Source organism: Saccopteryx bilineata, chromosome 1 (genome assembly GCF_036850765.1).
Source record: "Saccopteryx bilineata isolate mSacBil1 chromosome 1, mSacBil1_pri_phased_curated, whole genome shotgun sequence".
Lineage (NCBI taxonomy): Eukaryota > Metazoa > Chordata > Mammalia > Chiroptera > Emballonuridae > Saccopteryx > Saccopteryx bilineata.
Genome location: NC_089490.1, coordinates 236,576,703 through 236,601,169, shown reverse-complemented (window position 1 = coordinate 236,601,169; position 24,467 = coordinate 236,576,703). Strand labels below are relative to the sequence as shown.

The 24,467-nt window shown below is 41.2% G+C and overlaps 1 protein-coding gene across 1 annotated transcript in view; it reads right to left on the bottom strand.

The window, feature by feature from the left end:
• Nucleotides 1-1,592: 1,592 nt before the first annotated feature.
• The window catches only part of CDC73 (cell division cycle 73), an 80,212-nt gene continuing 57,337 nt past the window's right edge, over nucleotides 1,593-24,467 (bottom strand). The window contains exons 11-17 of the mRNA XM_066238337.1: nucleotides 18,404-18,461; nucleotides 15,429-15,464; nucleotides 14,946-15,033; nucleotides 9,201-9,362; nucleotides 6,136-6,236; nucleotides 5,004-5,145; nucleotides 1,593-4,153 (exon numbers count right to left, since the gene is read on the bottom strand). Of these exons, the coding sequence (XP_066094434.1) occupies nucleotides 4,117-4,153; nucleotides 5,004-5,145; nucleotides 6,136-6,236; nucleotides 9,201-9,362; nucleotides 14,946-15,033; nucleotides 15,429-15,464; nucleotides 18,404-18,461 (624 nt within the window). The 3' untranslated portion in view covers nucleotides 1,593-4,116. The remainder of the gene's footprint in view (nucleotides 4,154-5,003; nucleotides 5,146-6,135; nucleotides 6,237-9,200; nucleotides 9,363-14,945; nucleotides 15,034-15,428; nucleotides 15,465-18,403; nucleotides 18,462-24,467) is intronic.

Here is a 24,467-nt window from a genome sequence, read left to right as displayed (position 1 = left end):
TGTCCCCGAATGAAAGGAACATTTCAACAGGTCACACAGCCCAAGCTTGACCTCCATGCAAGAACTGCTTTTCCTCACAACGAGCACGACTTCGTGGCTGTACATCATGGAGTGCGCGCACACCACGTGCATGCTGGCATTGCAATCCAACTTGGAGGCCCAGCAGCTGTTAGTCTACTGAAAGTGGATTTAAAATGGAATTCAGTGGCAAAAAAAATTCTCAGATCATTTACTTAAATTTGACAATCATCCCACTTTTTAAATTTTGGTAATAAAATCAGTTTATATTGTTAGCCTTACTCAGTTAAATGGCAACAGGTTTATAACTCCCAAGATCCTGTTAAAAAGCACTACCTAAAATAATACACATAAACCCAAACAGATCACCTGAAAGTATGATTAACTATTATGCATTTATACATTATTACAGTACACTTTCAACTTTTCCTTATTTATTATCCCAATGTAACAATGTAAACACCATGTGGGGGTCAAGGTATATGCTAATGTGGCAGTGACGAGCCCAGGACTTATCAGGCATGGCATTTCAAAACGTCTAATCCAAATCTGCAGTTAAATTAGGTCATTCCCCCCCCCAATTTTTTCTTTAAAGTGAATATACTATCATTAAGCATAACCAGTGAATAATAAAAATTCAAATAACATTAAGGCTAATGTAATTAAATTTATTTTTCATGTTCTTTCATTTTTACCAGCTTTTGTAATTATTATACCATAATATAAAATATTCCATTGGCCACAAAGAATTTTATAAACTTAACTACCTTATTATTAACAAGACTCATAATAGGTGTCTGAGGGCCTGGCGCTTTATTACCGGCCACGTCATATGTATACTGTACCATCACCGTCTCTATTGACGACACCAATAAAATGGAATTATATAAGAAATATAGCAACTAAAGACTCCATCCCACCCCACCCTTCAAAAAAGGACAATGTCATTCCTTCAATTTTTTTAGGAGTCACAAAAACTTTTATTTAGGAAAAAAATATTTCCTTCAATGTTGATTAGATAATGAATTTTATTTAAATGAATAATTTATTTTTTACTTTTCTGTGCTGACCAATGAAAAAGTATGCCTCTTTCCTTTCATAAGCAAGCTCTTAATTCTGCATGGCAGACAAGAAATTAATACTTTACTTCTACCTTTACAACTATGAAGTTTTCCTCATTGTCAATTGGTTATTTCTGTATGGATTGTTGTCATGCTGTTTAAAATAAAAAAAATCAGTAAAGGGCACAGACACATGGAAAACAAATCATAAACTATAATACTAGTTTATAATGAAATATATTAAACATTGTTTAAATATTAAACAGCAAAATACTCCTATGTTAAATAAATAAAACTTGAATTTGTCATGTGGAACCATAGGCCAATACCACCAATAACGGGGGATGGTCTAGTGCAAAGGGTGGTCACAAAAAAAAAGAAAAAAGAAGAAGAAAAGAAACACGACAATTAATACTGGTATTGTTTTCAGTAACAAATTAAACCAGTGATTCTCAATCTTTTCTGGACCTAAAAGAGCTTTTTAAAAATACTGATGACCAGTTCTCATCCCAAATTAAATCAGAATTGGCATTCAGGCAACAGTATTTTTTAAAGGCCCCCGAATGACTGCCGCCCGTAGTCGGGGGTTGAGAGCCACGGATGGAAACCTACACGCCTCTCAGGGCTGCCTGACTCAGTAGTGTCCACTGCATCATGAAATGGAGCTTGCTTTTAATGGGACGAGACATGGTCGTCTCCTGTTAACAGTAACTTAGGAGTAAGTCGACTTTATTAAATGAGTACTTCATTTCTATTAAAATATCTTCAAACGCCTCTTCTTTCCTTGTAATTCTGTATTTTCAAACTCTAAGACCAAGTACCAAGTTCTTTTTCTGGATAAATCAGTTACATTGAAAATACACCGCTGATTCACATACATAAATATTTACTGAATGCCTACTATGTGCAAGGCACTGATAAGTGGCTGCTGTAGGACTTCGAGTCATGAGAAAATTAACAGTGACTGGCTGTGAGTTGGGTGTTTTTTTTTAGAACGGCTATAAATTAATGGACCTAAATAAGGAATTGAACTGCAAAAAAAAGAAAAGAAAAAGACAAAGAGAATAAGTACATACTAAGGGTCTGGTTTTAAAATACATGGCATAGCATATCTGTACTTTTCCTGATGTTCCTTACAGTATTCCCGAAGCCTCTGAATGCATATAAGGCAAATTCAAAATAGAAAAATAAATCCTGTTTAAAGCAGATGTTCCCAATTCTGACTACACTCTGTATCAAGTAAATTTTATACATGACATAAGTATAAATACTAAAAATCTTTATAGAAAGGTAGTTCATGTCCACTTGTAGTAGTCTTAAGTAATCTTACATTAAAATATTAACAGATTCTAGATTTTGACTATTTTATCATGGAGAAAGTATACAATACATAATTTATTTTGAAAACATTTATATGCTGAGATATTCTAATGTGAACAAATTTAAGTTTTCTTTAATTTTCAAGAAGGAAAGATGCAGAGAAGAAGGGGTCAGAATCTGTTCAAACCTTATTAAATAAACCTAAAAACTAATCATTTCAAGGGCTGACTGCTTTTCTTCTGAAAAACCTACTAAATTCCATATGAATATGTACTTTCTCTATTCCCTCTTGGTAGGGACTTTCATGGTTACTTAAAGAATAAATAAGTGCTTCTCATTTTTACGACAGCATTACATTTCAAAATGAGGCTAGGTAATGCCAGGTGAACATAAGAAGGAATTCAATGTTTACAGAAAACAATGTTAACCTAAGAGAGATCACTGGGGAAAAAAGGGGGAGATGACATACATTATTAGCAACGATTCTAACAGTAAAACTCTAGGGGAATCAAGGTTTGAAGTTGCTTTTAAGTAATAAAAGGCGAAATTATAACTCAAGGAAAATGCTCATTCATTGTCCGTGGATGCAACACTCTATCTAAAGTAGAGAAGTAGTAAAATATTTTACTAAGTTAAAATATAGGTTTTATATTTCATACGATATTGAATACACACATAAAAATACCAGTGTTTTTATCTTGTTTCTGTTCAGACACTTAACCAAATGTGTTCTTTGGTGCCTGGGAGAGTTTATCAATCAACAGTTAAGGATAATGGAAGATAAGAACTCCAAGGTCAACACATGCCTAGAAACAGAAGACTCAAATTCCCATACCCTTTAAGTTAAGAATCAAAGCTGGACTTACGAGAAAAGATAAGGAAGTTGAAATTACACTGCACTAGGACTAATAACATTTCCTTCCTCCAAATCATACATACTCTGGCTCCCAAAATAGAAAGTACTATATAGCCTATTAGGTTTTCAATCTGTGTTTGGAGATTTTTCAAGTGGAAAAAAGGTATCACAGATAGAAATATAGCATTCTAAGTTTTAAAATCACCAGAGTCAGTGAGAAGAATGTACATTCATTAAATGTATTCCATGTAAGTAAAGAAATCTTGAAAAGGCTGAACAACAGTTCAACCAAAGCTGAAGAACTGTTCTTGATTTTTCATTATTCCTTTATAAATAAAAAGTAAGCATATAGTGTACAGGTTGACATTTTGATTCATCCAAAATAGTCACATCCCTTTGCTTGGTTTTGCAAGTTCCAGAAACTTAAATTTAACAATCATTCTTAACATAGTCTTTTCAATAAAAGGAATTATAGAGCAATAAAAAATCAGAAGATGGCTTAGAGAGCCCAATAACCTCTAATATACACACATTCATAACCTGCATTTATTTCCTAAAGAAACACATTTTAAGTAATGCTAGTTTAACCAATAGAGAAAAAACTTCTATCAAAATATACAATTTCCATTACAGACTAGAAGGCTAATATTAAAAAAATAATTGTAAGCCAAAAAGTTTGCTTATATGAATGACAGGCATCATCTCTTTGAAGCATAACGCATCAAATGAGGTCTTTTGATCGATCTGGGACCTTCTTCATTTGTAAGTTCTTTGATAAATTCATAAAGCTCGACTCTCAGTCTTGAGATCAAAGTACATCCACACTTCTTAACCCAGACTTCCAGGAGGAAACCACATAATTCAGAATCTCAGGTGCGACTTATGCTTTACCATGTACCTGAAAAATAGTATTACAGTGACTTATAATAAGAATCTTAGGATTTTTGAAACATTACATGTAAAACTTTTTTTTAACTTAAAATCAACAGTGAAACAGGATATTTTCTATAAACCACCTGAAACTTGCTTCTGTAACCTTTGCGAATAATAAAGACTCTGAGTAAGGTAGGGTTATGCTTCTCTTTAATGTATTACTGGTTCTAACCATCAGGTTACCTCAGTTACCTCTCCTGAGGAAACCCAGAATACTCAGTGGGGGATTTAGACCCAGAAGGGCAGATCTTAAAGGGCGCCTCAGAAAGAATAACAAACTCAGTGGCAGTAACTGTGATTATATGCCGCTTTTCAGTTATATAATCATAAAACTGACATTGTTGTAAAGGCCCTTGATAACTCTATGCTGCCAATTAAAATAAATTAAAAATATAAATTCCTTTCAAGAGCTACCACAACTCAAATCCAGAGTTAGAGACCTTTTCTGCCAGCAAAAAACCCAGGGCTCACTTAATGCAAGCTCCTTGGAGGGACAGAATGCACAGTCCAAAAATTCGGTCACCCAGCCCACCACAGCCAGACCAGAGAATCAAGACTAAAACCCCGGCCTGCTCAGAGTTCAGTGTGCTCTCTACCAATGAGAAGCCCTCTCTCCTGTTTCTACAATCAATGTAACAGATATTTATTATCGACTGGAGATGAGCATCAAGTTAGACAATGTTAGAAGCATCAAATTGGGCAACATTAAAAAAACAGAATTGGAAGATACTATTCACAATGTTAAAATCTAACTGAAGAGACAGGAAAATTACTACAATAAAGCAGAAGAAAATGCATTTTAGAACCAGAATTACCTATCTAATGTTTCCCAGAACCGTAAGAAAACCGGTCTGTCCAAATGACGTTTGTGATAGCTGAGTTCTAACACGGTTACGTCCCACTTCTGAACGTTTGGGTCTAGACGAACTTCATCGTATTTGAGATGAAAGGCTTTAACTATATGGGGAGAAATAATATTTTTGCTCAAAATGCAATCAGAATTATTAAAGTATTTTATTTAAAAAATTAAAATACCCAAAATAGGCATGTGCAAAAAAAAAAGTAATACAATTTTTGTTCCACCAACTGAAGCTATTACTATAACCAAAGTGGTCTCTGAAACAGATGTCAGGAACTGTGGCGTCGTCAAAACGTTCAAATTAATAAGTATTTACTTAGGGTTTGGTCCCATTGAGAACCGAACTAAGGAGTAAGATAAAATGCATACAGTCCACTGAATCACTAATGAAAACAGAGGTTGCTTAAAACTGGCTGGCTTTCACAATAGCACAATCTATACTCTTAATAAAGTTGTCATTTTTAATAAACATTTGTTAAAATGAGAATTTTTTTATAAAGTAGTTCTCTTATACTTTGATTATAACTGGTTATTGGAATTTATAACTAAAAAATCCCAACCAGCAAAGAAAAAAAAAGGCTAACTTCACCCACTTTTTACTGCCCAGTGCATGGCTATGGCCATTAAAGGGTATAAGCCAAGGGAATTCCACTGTTGTTGACTGTGCCCCTCTGCCACACTCCATGTGAAAATACAGGGGGCGAACCAGAGAGGTGAGGCTCCTCAGCCAGGGGACTAACACTCTAGACAGGGACTTACAACAAAGGTACAGAGTGGCCACCAATTTTAATTAAAATGTATGGGCAAGCAACAATATTAATGATTTTAAAGTGACCTAAAAAGTAATTATTAGTGTCGGGGAACACATGACAATTCACAGTACACAGAAACTATTAATGTTCAAATTTTTAAAAAAAGGCTTTAAAAATATTTCACTGGTGCTCAAAAAGTAACAGTATATATGGTACTGGGTAAGAATCATTTATATACGGTACACATCTCATATGCAGAGGTACAGATGGCTTTTTCTCTTACTAAAGCCAAGAGCACTCCTGTATTGGATTAGCAGTAAAAAAACAGAATCTTACTTTTAGCAAATATGTCAACTGGTGATCCATCAGGCAAAAGCCACGGCCAACCCTTGAACTGCCACGCAGGACCCTGCACGAACACGGCCACGACCCGGTCCCTGTGAGCAGAAAATGGGCGGGAAGAGTGAGACCATGGGCAGATGTGAGCCTGGGTGACTGTACACCCAATCAGGAAGACGTCTCCTAGTTGTCCATCACCCTGGTGACAGTCCCTGCCACCCTGCTCTGAGGCACACGCGTGAGCCAGGTCCTCACTGGAATGCACCACGACAGGAATGAACAGCTGCTCCTGCACCCAAGTCTTTTACATGTGATTCATTATACACACAATCTTATGTGATCTTTTTAGCCTTTTATCACTGCCCTGCTAGTAACCACAATGAGGGCTCACTTTTCCAATGCAAGAGGGAAGAGCAGCTTTCTATTCACCGAAATAGTAGGCTTTAAAACGAAATCACTTAGAATTCAAACAAGCCTGAGGTATTTTACTCTCATTATAATGCTATAAGTTATAGTAATCCACGAACAAGTTTCCGAGGCACTGAGGCCTTATTTCTGACTTCTGGTTACTTAGGAAAGTGACCTCAGCACAGAAACCATTGAGACTTCTCTAAGTTTTCACTTGTTTTACAGATGTTTCCCGCACCATACACTCTGTAAGTTTTTCTTAAAGCAACCTGTTTTTCCAACCATTTAACTTTGTTTTCCTAAAAAGAATAAAAGGTCTTTTTAGGCCCTCCTCTTCCATTAGTTTACAAAATATCTAACAGAACTCAGAAACTGAAACAGCCTCGAACAGTGTCGTCTACGACCACAGTGGGGAGCAGAGCTGTGGCCGATAGGGCACGAGTCCCTGTGCGCAGTGCTGGCCGGAGTCGCTCACACAGCACCAGGTACCACCGCCACTCCCCCACGCAAGCCCAACATGAGCACTCTCGTGAGGAGCCTGAAGAGCAGGGGCATACCTGAAAAAGGAGAGAGGGGAGCCAGGGAGAGGGAAAGGGAGAGGAGACATGAGAGATGAACGTGACTGATACTGTGCACTGGCCACGCTGCTGTCCCTGGGCAGGGACTGACAAACCATGAGCACAGCCATCACTGTTACTATGAAAATAGTTCTGACCTCACAACCCCTCAAAAGGGTCCTGGGAGTGCCCAGAGGTCCACAGATAACCACTACCTTAAATGAAGACTCTACACATCCAATCAGTCTTTAAACTGGGGTTATCTTCTAGTCAACTGAATAAACTACAACAAAAACCAGTCACTGTGAAAAATTACAGCTTAAAATTCTTATCCTGCTCAAAATCTCTCAGACTAAAATTACACCTTTCAAGGAGTATATGCCCAGTATGGCCAACACCACCTTTAATAATGGAGAAAGCATACTATGAAATGGCCTCTTAATTTTATGATGTAACTTGTACCCTACAGCAGCTGGAAGCTCAGGGTGCCTGCCAGCTGGAGGGAATGTGCTGACCAGACGTCCCCGACCAGCCCCCCAGGTCTCGCTAGGCGAACAGGGCAGACGGGTGACATAAACATTCCACCCACTGAATTCCTAAAAGAACAATTAGCCAAGAAAAAAAGTATCATTCCTAGATTAGGACACCAATGGCTAGAAACCGAGAGAATATCCACACACGTGTACACCGTGATGTACTAGTTTTCTACAAATAAGTACAAACATATGACACAAATATACAACATTCCTACTTCTCTCAAGTTTTAAACTTGATACCTGAAATTCTCATCTTACTTCATCTATTACTCAATGTATCTTGGTTAGGCATGAAGGGAAAATTACAACACAGGAACTTGTTAGTCTGTAGCAAATGTCTAACACACCAACACTGCCGACCCCCCTAGTGTGGGAGACCAGCAGGCCCTGCCAGGGCCACGTCAGCTAGCGCACCACCGGACTTCTCCTCCAGCTTAGGTTAGTGAAGTTAACACATTACAGCCTCTTCCTATCATACACAGCTCGATATTTTACTAAAATGAAAGAGCTAAACCAGGGTGATCACATTATTTCTATTAAATTATTCCCTTGTAATACAAGTAACAACGCCTTCACTTATCATTTTTTTCCAGAAAATATGAATTTTCCAAATCTAAAATCTAAACTACAGATCCGCGCCCTGCCTGGAGGTATGGTGAACAGAGAACACTCCAGAGCACAGAGGTTGCTGGCTCGATCCTAAAGGTGCCAGTTTGAACCCTGGTCAGGGCACATATGGGAAGCACTCAATGGGTGCACAACTAAGTGAGACAATGAGCTGATCCACCCCCAAATGAATGAATGAATGAATGAATGAATGGAGTAAAAAGTAAATAAATAAGTAAAACTGTAAGTAAATAAATAAGTAAAATAGAGGTACTCAAAAGAGTAGTCTGCTTGAAAGTTGTGCGCTAAAAAACTAGAGCAAATGGACAAGCATAAAAAATTTCTACTAAGGCCCTGGCTGGTTGGCTCAGTGGTAGAGCGTCGGCCTGGCGCGCAGAAGTCCTGGGTTAGATTCCCAGCCAGGACACACAGGAGAAGCGCCCATCTGCTTCTCCACCCCTCCCCCTCTCCTTCCTCTCTGTCTCTCTCTTCCCCTCCCGCAGCAAGGCTTCATTGGAGCAAAGATGGCCCGGGCGCTGGGGATGGCTCCTTGGCCTCTGCCCCAGGCGCTAGAGTGGCTCTGGTTGCAACAGAGCGACGCCCTGGAGGGCCAGAGCATCGCCCCCTGGTGGGCAGAGTGTTGCCCCCTGGTGGGCGTGCCAGGTGGATCCCGGCCAGGCGCATGTGGGAGTCTGACTGTCTCTCCCCATTTCCAGCTTCAGAAAAATACAAAAAAAATAATAATAAAAAATTTCTACTAAGCTTACAGAATAGTAACTGAACTTAACCCCAGCATTTCTCCTTATAAGTACAATAAAGTTTAGTGATCCAGCATATAGATTAACTCAGGACTACTGGACTGTACTATTGATGACCAAATCAAGCATTCACACTGGTTTCAAAAACAGGGTCTGAGACTTGTCCCAGCGACTGTGGAGAAGACCGACAGGCTCACCAGTCCTGGGGCATGAGCTTCAGGGGCTGGTCCACCACACGGTAGGGGACCGTGACGCTGATGGCTGTGCCGCCCGGCTGCACCTGGTCTTTCCTCCTCTGGATCAGAGTCTCGTTTTCTCGCTGACAGCCTTGCTTCTTCTTCTCATCTGATGGGACAAATCTTTGAGAAAAAAAAAGAGAGAGAGAAAAAAGGTCAAATGATTCAAGATGATAAAAATGGGAAAATAAATATTTTGAAACTATTTTTTTTAATATTGAGTTTTAACCCCAAAACATTTGTTTTTTAAAATAAACCTGTTCTGCACATAGAGACCACGATGCCTGAGGACAGGTCCCTCCCATACACGAGGAACAAAGCGCAGGCTCATGCAGCCACCGGCCAGCCCTGTGTCTCTCAGACATCCGGTTCACACTCATCTAGCACAAGCATTCTCCACGGCTACACAAACACCACACTGATCCGACTGTCCAAGTGCTACTGTAGGAAAAATTGACTCCGACATGGAAGGTGGCTGGCAATGGAGACACTGTGCCCAGCAAAGCCTCTCACTGGACAGGTGACACGGCCAATCCAAGAACTTCACAAAACACCCCCTTTTCACGGTTTATGCCTCAGCAAAATCATGAAAATGCCATCAAATTTCGGGGTTGCTTTGCAAAGTTTTAAAGTAAGGAAATTAAATCGGTGTATGCCAATTGCCTGTTTTAGTAAATACTGCTAGTAATTTAGTAAATTAGCACATCTAGGCAGTTCAATTCTCCACTGTGCCATCAACCTTATTCTCAGAAATAATTCTGCAATCTGCAGAGCTGTTTCCAGCTCTCGGTTTGTTAGTGTTCACAAAGCATTTTAAACTTTTTTAACGTGTTCTCCTAACACTGTCTTTGGCATGTTTTATCCACTGTGGTCTGCCAGCCCAACTGAACAGGGCCATGCAGTCCAGACCCCTAGTGCCACTCTGCTCCTGCAAGGAAGGGAGACAGGGGATGCCAGAGAGCTCTGCACTTGGAATCTTTTGAAAAGTTTCAACACCACATCCTGAAGTCATTACAAAGTGATCCTAATTCTGTCATCAGGAAAGCTGTTAGTGCATGGCAATTATGACACACTGAACTTCACTTTTTTTTTCCTTGTGGTAGAGACAGAGAGTCAGAGAGAGGGACAGACAGGGATAGACAAACGGGAAGGGAGAGAGATGAGAAACATCAATTCTTCGTTGCGGCTCCTTAGTTGTTCATTGATTGCTTCCTCATATGTGCCTTGACCAGGGGTCTACAGCAGACCAAGTGACCCATTGCTTGAGCCAGCAACCTTGGGCTCAAGCTGGTGAGCTTTGCTCAAACCAGATGAGCCTGCGCTCAAGCTGGCAACCTCGGGGTCTTGAGCCTGGGTCCTCCACATCTCAGTCCAACGCTCTAACCATTGCGCCACCGCCTGGTCAGGCCTGACCTTCACTTCTGAGTGACTGTTTTCACGCCCAATGGGGTCACATCTGATGGGAAAGTTAAAACTGCCTTGTCATTGAAAAATTTCACATACATAATCAGTTCACTGCCTATGGACTCATTTATAAAAAGTCATCTACAAGAAAATATGGGCGTGATCACTCTTCCAACAGAAAATAAATGTTTCCCCAATAGCACATTTACATCCCCTCTCCCTGCATTTCTGTAGACACTGTAACACGCTATGGGTACACAATGCACAAACAGATGAGTCGTCAGAGATGTGCACTCGGCGTGAGCACACTCCAGTCAAGACAAACCATCTGCATGTAGGCAGCACTTCCTCGCACACCATTCAGAAAGTCCCCCGTCCCCAAACAGGCATCGTGATCCAATGCCTTCCGTCACCCGGGATGAGCTTTGCCTGTTCTGGAAACTCATACAGGTAAAAGTTTACAGGCATATTCTTTGGTGCCTGACTTCTTTCCCTCAGTTTAAGATTTCCAAGAAACAGGCACTGTCTTTGTACTATGATTGCTAACCTCAAGTTTCAGATAGACATCCTGTCCCTGCAGGGCGAGGACCTGCCTGAGGGATGGAGGGACCAACTCCTGACTACACCGTTTCAGCGCTGAGCCCAAAGCCACAACGTTTCAGTTATGCTGAGCCAATAAATTAATTTTTGATAAAGCTACTCTGAGTTGGTTTTTATCACTTACAGCTAAGCATTCTAATGAATCTGACCAGAACAGCACCACTGAGATGCTACATGGATATATCTGATTTGGAGAAATAATTTTGACCCCATTGATTGATCCATTTAGTGTTGCCAAGCCTTGACAGTTAATACTGTCAAAGAATAAAGTGCAAATGAGATAAAGCTGATTATGTTCCAGACTTTGTTATTTTAAATACAGAACAAATTTATGGATATTTACCAGATTAGTTTTCCTTTTTCCTAAATAAAAAAAAAATAGAAATATAAAAAATAAAACAAAGTAAATAAACTAATATCTGGACATTAAACAACCTCACACTGAAAACGGAAAGTGGTGTAAACTGAAAACACCCAGGCGCCGAGCAGATGGACGCAGACCTCCGGAGCACCCCCACCTACACTCTATACATCAAAAATCCCCAGAAAAAAACAATTCCAAAGAAATAAGTTAATGAAAACAATAAAAAACATTAAATGAACTGTAAAAAAAACACAGAAGGAAGTAAGGTGTTATGAATGAAAAAACGGTCAAAGAAAAAGAAACTGAGGACCCCGCTGATGCAATTATCTAAGACCAAAGTTATAAAAAGCTTGCAAATATGTAAAGGGAAAAAATAATTAAAAACTAAAGGTTGGGTGGAGCCCTGCCGGATATCTAGTTGGTTAGAACCTCATCCCGAAAAGCAGAGGTTGTGGATTAGATCCCTGGCCAGGGCACACACAGGAACAGACTGAGGTCCCTGTCTCTCCCTCTCTCCCCCTTCTTCTAAAATCAATAAAATAAAAACATTTAAAAAAAGAAAAGACCAAAGGTTTGAAAATGAACTAAACAGAACCACTACAATTGAAACATGAGATATCTTAATTTAAAAATGCAATAGTTAGACTGAACGTCAGATTAGGGCATGGCCAAAGAAATAAACAACTTTCTAGTTGTTAAATCTAAAGAAATTATCAAGAATGCAGATGACAGAAACAGATGGAGAATAGAATCATTTAAGAGACATGAAAATGATATGAGAGGTCTCCAGTATATCTCATTTAAGTCCCAGAAAGAAGAAAGAAAAAGGGGGAAAGACTAATACCTGAAGAGAAAGAACCAGAGAGAACTGATGAGAAACATGAATCCACTGATTTAATTCTAACAAACCCCCAAGTGGGATATATAATAGAAGGTATTGACCTCCAGGTAGAGAGCAGAGAAAGCCGGGTCCTCCCTGGGACTCTCTCCACCGGCTGACCCGCTGTCACAACAGAGGAAGCGAGGACATAGCGGATAGTCTTCAATGTAATGAATAATAAAACCACCAGACACCCCGTGCTGTTTCCCAGCACTGAGTTATTCTGCACTGCGTTGGGAACTCCACCTTGTGCCCCTGCCTCTCTCCAGCTGGGGCACCTGCCCATATGTGTTTCTCCTCCGGAACTCTGCCCTGTGAGGTCATCAACACTACCAGAACCAGGAGTGCCATCCAATAATTTGTTTTGAATAAACTTATAATCTCACTAAAATGCCTGCCTCAAGGTCACACTTATACATGTGAAATGTGCTTTTCAATACTTCCATCATGTAACCTTAATTCCGCTTTTTGGGATATTAAAGATTAAGGTGGGTTTTCTTTTGTTTTGTTTCTCTTACTTACTGTGGGGCTAGAAAATTGAAGAATCCTCAGTTTTACAGGAAACCAAACAGACTCTATGCCAACATGAGCTATGGGTTGCAGCCAGGACTGTAATTGTGTGGAGGAGGTTTCAATTATGCATTAATTACACAGCAGAGTTTCTACCCGACTCCAACTGCAAGACTGTGTCAGCTGCAATGAGGTGTTAAACAGTGAAGGGAGTGATTCAAACTCAGAGAAAAAGCAGGCATGCTTTGCCCAAAAGGATGGGGGCCTGTTGGGCAGTTTGGCTTCTCTGCTTGCACTAAGGCGGAGAAAACACTAAAACTCACTGTGTGATTTTCTCACACTATCTGCTAGCTTCTATTATAAAATAATATTTAACTGTTAGACTTGTGATATATTCAGAGAAGCACCATAAAGATTCAGAAAATGAAATATGAAAGACAGATTTCTTCTTTAACATTTCAATAACTTCCTGTGAATTTTCTTTAACTATGCAGGCATATTTATAAAAAATACAATTGTCACTTACTAAAAATTATGAGAACTGTAAATAACAAATTCACAAATCCTAAAAATCCAAGAGCTAGAAAAGATCGTAAAGACCCCAATACAGCGAGTGCAAACAATACCAAGTACAATGACACCTCATGGGAACTAACTGCAAGTCACAAGTGCAGGCATGACACCACACACAAAAAAGGAAACCGGAGAGACATGCACTAACTAGACTGACTCACAGCTAGCACGCGCACACAACCCGATTTTGAATTTCAGGCGCAGTCTACCGTTCTCCTATTCTCTCAATGCACCCCCTCCCCGTCTCCCTCCTTCCTAAGTGTGTACTCCATGCCCATTATTTGGCAAACACTGTTTTTGTTTTAAATAACGGAGACACAAATGACAATAAAAGAGCAAGCCCTTTTCTCTGTGGAACCCACAACTGAATTTGAAGGAGTGGGTGCCAGACACAGAGCCAGCACTGAACGAAGCCGGCGTCCAGAGTGATGTCACGTCCCGCAGACTGTAAACGCTGAGCAATCTCCTTGCCATGCTGATTAGAAGGTGAAAAGGGAATACACACTCAAATAAAAGCAACACTTTTTTTTTAGAGGAGTTAACAAAAACCATTTTTACATGGGTCTTAAAGTCTCATATTTCCAAACATATTTCAAGAGGACAAAAATGATTACTATATATCCACCCAACTGTAGATTATCTGACGAATTGCAGATTGCCAGAGGAATTATCTGAGTAATCCACAACACTGGCAGATACTAAATGTCACTATACAACCTAATAAAATATAAAACATAAAAATTCCTTCTGTACCCTTGAAACCTATAATTTTATTAACCAATGCTGCCTCAATAAATTCAATTTTAAAAAATTCCTTCTGTCCATGTTCATTGAGAATTTCGTTCACAGGAAGTGAAGAAACAACAGTCACTATGCAGACAAGTGTGGGTGTGCTAGGTTATACCAATTCTTACACTGCTTTTAAGTCACAGACACAGACATTTCAGTGCTGCTTTTGGTGAAACCTACCCTTAGCCAAGTATCAAGTTGTTTTACTTCTTTTTAATAAGTCAGAAGCTATTGAGAACTGGTGTGCCTTCCTTTCTGGAGGGGGCTTCTTTTCTTCTTTCTTCCAGAATTGTCACTTTTATTTTATTGAGAAAGGCAAGGCAATCACTCACACTCTTCTTATAGATACTAATTAGGTTACTGAGTGAATATATCTCCCTAGTTACCATTACTGCTATTCTAACTAACACTGAAGTAAGGATCCAGATATAAAAGAATATACTCTGTTTTGACAATTATATCCCAGGCTTTCTGTAAAGCGGAAACAGCAATTCTGTTTCCCCCGTACAAGGGACATGGCACGGGCACGCCAGTCCTCGGCAGCACCTGTGCACGCCCAGGAGAGAGGAGTGAGCGAAGAACTCACTTCAGGTCCTGCAGCAGGTCCTTTGCGTTCAGCATGGTGATCAGGGAGGTGGTGGCAGCAGGGATGATGATGATGGGAGTGCGGGACCCTGGGAAGACACAATGGTCACTCACGGCAGCAATGATGGCATGGCTATTACAAGGCTTAGAGTTACTCTCCCAAACAAAAATTCAAAAGCTTATCATTTTCACTCTTTTGAGCTAAAAAATATTTTAAGTCAGCAGTGATAGTCAAAATATCAAATACTCAGTATGAGCTGAGCATTGATCAGAGCAGACACCAGCACAAATGCTGGATAAAGTGCGTGAGGATGCTCAGCAGCAGGGTGTCGGCCCAGTGTGTGGGTGTCCTGGGTTCGAGTCCTGGCCAGGGCACACAGGAGAAGCGCCCATCTGCTCCTCCCCACCTCCCCTCATCTCTCTGTAATCGACCTTACTCACATTTACCTTTCAGAACAGTCTAGAATCACATGCACAACCTCACCTTTCTTCTGATTTGGGGGAGGTCTTGCTTGAGAAACTGGAAGAGAAAAATAAAGACCAAACTTCTAGATGTTATAAAAATCACATTCTTATTTTCAAGTTTAAAAAGCAAGTAAAGCCTGACCAGGCAGTGGCGCAGTGGATAGAGCGTTGGACTGGGATGCGAAGGACCCAGGTTCGAGACCCCGATGTCACCAATCTGAGCGCAGGCTCATCTGGTTTGAGCAAGGCTCACCAGCTTGAGCCCAAGGTCGCTGGCTCGAGCAAGGGGTCACTCGGTCTGCAGTAGCCCCCTGGTCAAGGCACATATGAGAAATCAGGCCCTGGCCGGTTGGCTCAGCGGTAGAGCGTCGGCCTAGCGTGCGGAGGACCCGGGTTCGATTCCCGGCCAGGGCACACAGGAGAAGCGCCCATTTGCTTCTCCACCCCTCCGCCGCGCTTTCCTCTCTGTCTCTCTCTTCCCCTCCCGCAGCCAAGGCTCCATTGGAGCAAAGATGGCCCAGGCGCTGGGGATGGCTCTGTGGCCTCTGCCCCAGGCGCTAGAGTGGCTCTGGTCGCAACATGGCGACGCCTAGGATGGGCAGAGCATCGCCCCCTGGTGGGCAGAGCGTCGCCCCTGGTGGGCGTGCCGGGTGGATCCCGGTCGGGCGCATGCGGGAGTCTGTCTGACTGTCTCTCCCTGTTTCCAGCTTCAGAAAAATGAAAAAAAAAAAAAAAAAAAAAAAAGAAATCAGTCAATGAACAGCTAAGGAGCCGCAACGAAGAACTGATGCTTCTCATCTCTCTCTCTCCCTTCCTGTTTGTCTCTATCTGTCCCTCTCTCTGTCTCTCTCTGCCAAAAAAAAAATATATATATATATTATAAAAAGCAAGTAAATCCGCCTGACCAGGCGGTGGCCCAGTAGATAGAGCATCGGACTGGGATGTGGAGGACCCAGGTTTGAGACCCCGAGGTCGCCAGCTTGAGCGTGGGCTCATCTGGCTTGAGCAAAAAGCTCACCAGCTTGGACCCAAGGTCGCTGGCTCGAGCAAGGGGTTATTGGGTCTGCTGAAGGCCCGTGGTCAAGGCACATATGAGAAAGCAATCAATGAACAAGTAAGATGTCGCAACGAAAAACTGATGATTGATGCTTCTCATCTCTCTCCGTTCCTGTCTGTCTGTCCCTATCTATCCCTCTCTCTCTGACTCTCTGTCCCTGTAAAAAAAAAAGGCAAGTAAATCCAAAAGATTACCTGTATTTACATATTACTAGTTATAAAATCTTTAAATGTATTGCAACCTTATCAAATAATACTATTCTTCTGCTTCACAAAAACTTTAAAACGCCTTAGTCACTCTTCAACCCTCTGCAGTCACAGGGAAGAATGCCCTGCACTGGCAGGGCTGTGTCAGTGGATGATAAGGCCTAGCAACGGAAGTAAAGCACTTCTTAGCTAACTGGTTCTAGCCCCGTAACAAGTCCAGAACAGAACACAGGACACACAACGCTGGGGAAAGGACCAGGAGGGCAATGTGCCTAAGCATTTTGAAGGAATGAGAAAAAGAGTTACTGGGGGCTGAGACCTAAAATATTTGTCTCTTTTCTCTTTAAAATTGTTTTTTGTTTTTTCATTGGAAGAGAATCTTATACGCAACAGGTCATAGAAAGGTCTCTATTCTCTGTAATTGCCCATGTTGTTTAAAATTGTAAATGTTGTTATAAAAAAACACAAGTATTCATATCTCTTCTTTATTTGCATGCAATAGACTTTATACTACATAAAAGGATTTGTTGGCGTAATAATGGTAATACCAGCCTAGTTCAGGATTAATATATATATTTTAGGATAAAAAGGGCCATATACTCAATTTTCTTCATTTATCCATACAATTAAATTGTTTTCTATGTGCCATGTGCTGTGCTTAGATATCTTTGTTCTTAGAAACATCATTTTAAAGGGAAGCATGCCATTTTTGGAATATTTTCCATTTTAAAACAGTAAAATGCTACATTTTTACTAATATTTCATACTCCTGTATATAGCTAATTCCTTATGATTAGGTATTATCAAGTTCAGCAGTATAATTCTTCCAAACACATGAAGCAGAGAAAGGTATACAAATATAAGTCTATACACATACATAATTATTCTAGTGTTCTCATTTTTCTTATTGCTGAGAAAAAATACTAGAACTTTGCCACGTCATTTTTAGAACTAGGACTCAAATACAGCTGATTAGCTAGAAGCATCACTGGAAAACAAGTGTCTCAATGAGCACTTGGAATCTGTTGGTGGGATTCAGGACTGACAGGCTAGACAGGCAGTGGACAAACAGGAGAGAGGAGCTGCTCTGAGAACGACTCGGAGAAACACAAACGGACACCTGTGACTGACAGGACACCAGAGAGCCATGATGGACTCGATCGAGGGTTAGGAACAGCGGCACTGATATTAAGGCTCAGAAGACCCTCTGTGAGAAAGAGACAAACTATAACAGCTCGCATATTACATACAAAGTTCAGGGGTTTAACAAAAGCAAACGCAGAAGCAAGCACCCAAGGTTCCCTGGTGAGGACCAAGGCAGAGCACTGTCAGGGACACGCCTGGCCTATGAGAGCCGGGGAGGCCAGACTCACTGCAGTCCCCATGTCATCCAGTAAGACTCGACCCAAATGATCTCATCACTACCTATCCCCATTTTGCCCCTTTCCAGGCAGATTACCCTGGTCAGCTAAGTGACTGACCAACCGCTCAACTTCAGCTGTCTCCAACCTTGACACAGAGATAACAGTTTCTACACCGTGACACTACTGCAAAATCTCCTTAACCAAGTGGGGGACGCTAACTGCTTCTGCCCCTAGTCCCATTACTTCAGGAAAAAGCCAATGTTATATGACTTTAGAGGTATATATTTTTAAGTAAAATTTCAATTCCTTCAAAGCACTATAAATATCAAATGGCTTTCAACTCTGATGGTTTACAGACTGTGGTTACCTGGTCGTGGTACCGGCTGTGCCGCCGGAGTCTGTGTCTTCCTGGCCGACGCACCTTCCTTGAAAAGAATAAAAATGACACATGACATCAGTTTCTTTACACAATAAAGTCTTTTGTTTCTTTACTGTAAGTAAGTGCTATGTCTGTCTGTCTCTCAGTCCCCCACTGAACATGCCACGATCCTAAGAGTTATAAATAAATAAATAAATAACCCTGTCATTACTTTTTTATACTATTAGTCATGAGGTGGAAATAGAAATCTTCAGTGAAAAATAAATTTAAAATTGTTACCATACAGTGAGTTATAAGCCTGTAATATTTCTCAAATAGTCAATCATTTGCTTGATTGCGAACAATTTTAACATTTCAGAAATGTCATTACCGGTTTTTAAATCAAGTCAATCTTTTTTTCCCTTCAACAGTCTCAAAATGAATAATTAATACATAATCTCATGTTAGAAAGATGTAAACAATGTTACTTTGCATTAAAAACCACAACCACTTCTCATGAAATGCCTTTAAAAATATTAAAGGGAAATAATCCCATTTACAAAGACGAAATTAGTTATATTTAAGAGTGGTTGAAAATATCTTTTTTTTTTTTTTTGTATTTTTCTGAAGCTGGAAACAGGGAGGCAGTCAGACAGACTCCCGCATGCGCCCGACCAGGATCCACCCGGCACACCCACCAGGGGGCAATGCTCTGCCCACCAGGGGGCGATGCTCTACCCCTCCGGGGCGTCGCTCTGTCGCAACCAGAGCCACTCTAGCGCCTAGGGCAGAGGCCAAGGAGCCATCCCCAGATCCCGGGCCATCTTTTTGCTCCAATGGAGCCTTGGCTGCGGGAGGGGAAGAGAGAGACAGAGAGGAAGGAGAGGGGGAGGGCTGGAGAAGAGATGGGCGCCTCTCCTGTGTGCCCTGGCAGGGAATTGAACCCGGGACTTCCGCACACCAGGTCCACGCTCTACCACTGAGCCAACCGGCCAGGGCTGAAAATATCTTAAAAACTGAATAACAAATCTCAAATAATTACTAAGCAGGTGATATATACAAGAAAATATGCTAAGTGTGAATTTCTTCAATTATTTATTCAGAGTAGACGCCTCTGAAATACTTCACAACTTAAAAAGTTGTCTACCTTTAGTGCAATAGTTTCAATTATATTCACCCTAAGTTTTTCATTAAAACATTTTTATTTAAATATATGGTGGCATGGGCTGGATGGATCAGTGGTAGAGCATGAGCACAGTGTGTGGAAGTCCCGGGTTCAATTCCCAGCCAGGGCACACAGGAGAAGCACCCATCTGCTTCTCCACCCCTCCCCTCTCCTTTCTCTCTCTCTTCTCCTCCCATAGCCATGGCTTGGTTGGAGTGAGTTGGCTCCAGGTGCTGAGAAGGGCTCCACAGCCTCATCTTAGGCACTAAAATAAAATAGCTCAGTTGTCAAGCAACAGAGCAAGGGCCCCAGGTGGGCCGAGTATAGCCCCATAGAGGGCTTGTTGGGTTGATCCTGCTAGGGGTGCATGTGGGAGTCCGTCTCTCTGTCCTCCTACTTCTCACTTCAGAAAAAAAAATTTTAATTAAAAAAATAAGAGCCTGACCAGGCAGTGGTGCAGTGAATAAAGCGTCGGACTGGGATGCGGAGGACCCAGGTTCAAGACCCTGAGGTACCAGCTTGAGCGTGGGCTCATCTGGTTTGAGCAAAGCTCACCAGCTTGGACCCAAGGTTGCTGGCTTGAGCAAGGGGTCACTCGGTCTGCTGAAGGCCCGCGGTCAAGGCACATATAAGAAAGCAATCAATTAACAACTAAGGTGTCGCAACGAAAAACTGATGATTGATGCTTCTCATCTCTCTTCATTCCTGTCTGTCTGTCCCTATCTATTCCTCTCTCTGTCCTTGTAAAAAAAAAAAAAAAAAAAAGGTATGGTAACATGTATTTCAACATGGGAGTCTCAGACCTGACTACACCAGAAGGCTTAATTAAGTAACCAGATACTAGAACCTCGACACAAAATCAGTGAGTGTAACAGCTACAGACACCCACACACTGGCATGTGCTGGTGAGTCAACTACAATGAGCACCACAATAAGCCACTACCAGCAACAGTTTACAAAGTGGTGAACTACTGGTAAAGTTCAGAACAAAGTTAAGTATAATCTTCCCTCCATATACATTGTTGTTAAATTCCTAGGAATATTCAATGCACGTTTAAATCTTTATAAAATAGACTGTGTTCCAATTATATTTTAGGTTTATTTAATTTAATTACAAAGAAGGTCTTTGGCCCACATGCAGGTATCCAATGGGACATTCACAAGTCCTGCAGAACATGGAACTCGTCTTCATTGTTTTCAAAGATGGCTCCACACACTACATACAGCCTGCCTTCCAGGGCCTCTCTCACTAAATGACCTTTAATGATTCTGTCAATCAAAAATCCCCTCATAAGCTTCCGGAACACCTCCTAGAAAGTAGTATTACCTCACCTCACTCCACTCCTCTAACCAAAAGTGTCACTAAGTGTCAACCCAAAGATCTAGTTGGTTTTGCTCATCTGAAATAACTATGCTACAGAGAAACCAAAGAACACACTAGCATACTATCAAGAATGTATCAAATTACTACTGATTTTAAATGCTCACATTCTCCCTTAGGCTCATGGAGAGTTTCTATGAATTAAAACACAAAGGTGTCTACCATTAGTTCTGAAAAAGACACTGACATTTAGCTCAGTTTGCAAGTCAAAAAACTTACTACTTGCTGCACAAGCAATGAAAAATGAAAGGGAACGATAGGCCGGTCAACGCTGACACCTGCCATTCTGATTGCTAATTTACAACTTAGGCTAATTCCTGCCTTGTGAGTTCAAAGAGTAAAACCAATTCATAAATCATCATTGTCTTCAAAGGAAAATTCTAAACTCTGAACAATCATTTTCTTCAAAAAGGAAAAACTATTTACTAAATTTGAATAGCCAAAAATATGCCTTTTGTCTAAATCTTTTAATGTAATGAAAAAGATTTCATCCAATTTTAAGTCAAAAAGGTCAAGAGATATAAACCCCATGCAAAATTGTTTGATCCCAGGGAAACTAAAATCGGTCTCTAAATAACTGTGTCGAATGGCACGTTCAGAGTACTCTGGGGGAAATCACTTCTGTTCCCTAGCATCGGGCTCTATCTCCAGCACCAGCCAGGACACTGGCCGGCAGGTGCACACGCACTAAGATATATGCGTGCATGCAGGAGCCACCTCCTCACACTAAAGCTCCAGCAGGAACAGAGACCAACGTGGGGCTTCCCCGTCTCCCTTCTCATGACCCAAGGCCATCTGCATGTTCTCCACGAGTGAGGATCAGCCACACCAGAGTCGAAGTGCATTCCCCACACCCCTTTCTTCCACATTCTTTTCACCAAGGACATTTGGTTGAATTTATCTAGGTAGATAAACATAAGGTAAGCCCATGAAATGATGTATCTTTATGATCAGATACTGAGCCAATCTATACCTGATTCACTGTGCAATGATCACTCAAAAACTATGAACTACCTTACCTGAATAGAACATTTACTTCTGTACACAGCAGAAACTAGCTCTGAGAGGTATGAAAATGAAGAAAGGAACCGCATTTAGAACTGAAGTCAGAAAGCCCTGGAGAGCTGTTGGCCCCTGCCCTGAACTCCTGAACTCCTCTAATGACCTACATGCAAAGTATCCCCCCCCAACTTCCCCTTTTTCTCTAGAAAGCAAAGTTCCTCTCCTCGGTTCTCTGCACTTGCCCGTGGTTTGTCACTGCTTTCATGTTCCAAGTTGCAATCCCTGAATAAACTCATTTTTGCTGGTAGAATGACTGGCTATTTTATTTTTAAGGTTGACAGAGGCACGGCAGATCCTGTCTGTAAATGCTGAATCTTTTGGCTCTTCCAGCAGGCCCAGGAACACCCAGATGCTGGCCAGCACGGTCTGGCCATCGGCACTCAATAACGACGACCTCTTTTCCCACAAGGGACACGCTATGCATGAAAGAGTCAACCCATAAAAGTAAAATTACAAGACAGTTATCACTATAAAACCCAACAAACTAGTTCCCAGTTTGCTAAGTCTGACAAAGAAGCTGTCACTTACTGAGAGGGCTTAACCAGAGAACTCAGATGTTAAAAGAAGCCAGAGAAAAGGGAGAACATCTACAGCCTCCTGTTGCAGACTTTGAGACTCTTGGGCTGGGAACATGAAGCGCACTGGAGAAAGCCACCGAGGGACCTCCCATCTCGGCAGCGTCGCGTTCCGGGCCAGCCCAACATACTGAGGAGACGGGCGGCCAGAAGCCTTTAGTGTAAAGTGAATTCGGGTTAAGTGCCCAGCCCCTCTTTACTGGTTTTTGGGAGTCTCTGCTGTATCAACACTTGCCCCATAGGGAACAGAGTTGGTCAACAAGCCCTGGGAATCCGGGTGCTCCATACAACACTGACGGTCCCCAACTACCCTGCACGTTATCTGGGGAGCTCTCTTAATAATCCAGATCTCCAATGAATCCAGTGAGACATCAAAAGAGAGCCCGAGCAAAAGAACTGGCAAAAAATAATTGCTTTATGCTTCCTGGAGCAAAGGCAGAAAACGTGCCTGAGCCATCTTTTTATCCCTAATTGTTGTAGTAATATAAGGTTTTAGTAATTAAATATATAGAAATATAGAAAAATATGAAAGATATATAAAACGTTAGGATATAATATTAGAAGCAATTAAGGAAATTAAAAGTTATGCCGTCTAGATAGGAATATAGTGTGTGCAGATAGAATAAACAGACTGCCATTCGCACAGGGCTCAGTTAGTATGTGTGTGAAGTTATATATAGATAAGAAGTGGCTTGATGTCCTAACTCTGTAAGTTAACAAGAAGTGTCCCTAGGAACACCTTAAAAGTGGCTTGATGTGACATTTCAATAGATTAACATAAAAGGCTCCCTGGGAGGAACTCCCAAAAAGGTGGTTTGAGGTGCTATTCGGTTGATTGACCTGTTAGGAGTTGGCCAGAAAAGGTACTAAAGCTGACCAGACTCCAACATGAACATGAACTGTCTCCATGCCACTCTAACCAAGGACAGCCGAGAGGAGCACGCCAATGGGGCCCCCTTAAACTATACCCAGGCACGCTATAGGATTTGTGAGTAATAAACTGTCTGTGATTCTTAGAACTAACTTGTGTGTCAGTCATGTCTTTCCTCCAGTGGCAGTTAGTGTCAGCACTGATAAGTAGAATCCTCACAGCCACCTGAAGAGTGGTCTCAAAGAGGCCGTTAGCCCTGCTGATAAGCAGGAGTGTCCCACTGTGCAGGGAAGTCAAATTGGGGACGCCTGATCGACAGGGAGCTTGGGCTCTATTGGGACACTAACATTTAACAAGGTAGGCCTAACTGCCAATGTGGGCACACAGTAGCTGATCAATATGTATAAGGTCTACCGGAAAGTTCTGTCCGTTTTTGGAATAAAACAAAATACAAATTTTTCTTACCGTCAATAAACTTTATTAAATAATATATTTCCACACCAATCCTATCTTCCGAATATGGTCCGAAATGGTTTGCTGAGCTGAATTAAGCCTTTCTGTGATCTCCAATGTTGTCAGAAAAGGATCTTGCTCCAACATGGTCTTAACAACATCGTCATTGATTAAAGATGGTTGCCCAGAACGTGGCTTATCAGAAAGGTCGAAATCACCTGTTTCGAATTTTTGGAACCATCTTCTGCATGTCCTATCAGAAACGGTACCTTCACCAAACACTTTCAATAAATTTCTACATGCTTCTGTAGCATTTCTTCCTTGTTGAAATTCGTATACAATACAGTGGTGTAAATGAACTTTATCAGTAGCCATGGGTACACTATCGCTTCACACATAAGACTAACGTGAATCAACTTTGTTTTAGTTCATTTGCTACGTCAGTATGTATACATTAAGTGATAAAAATAGAGAAGCACACATGCGCCAAATAAACATGTGCTTACATGTCGAAACTTGTGATAGAAACGGACAGAACTTTCCGGTAGACCTTATACTTGTTGAAC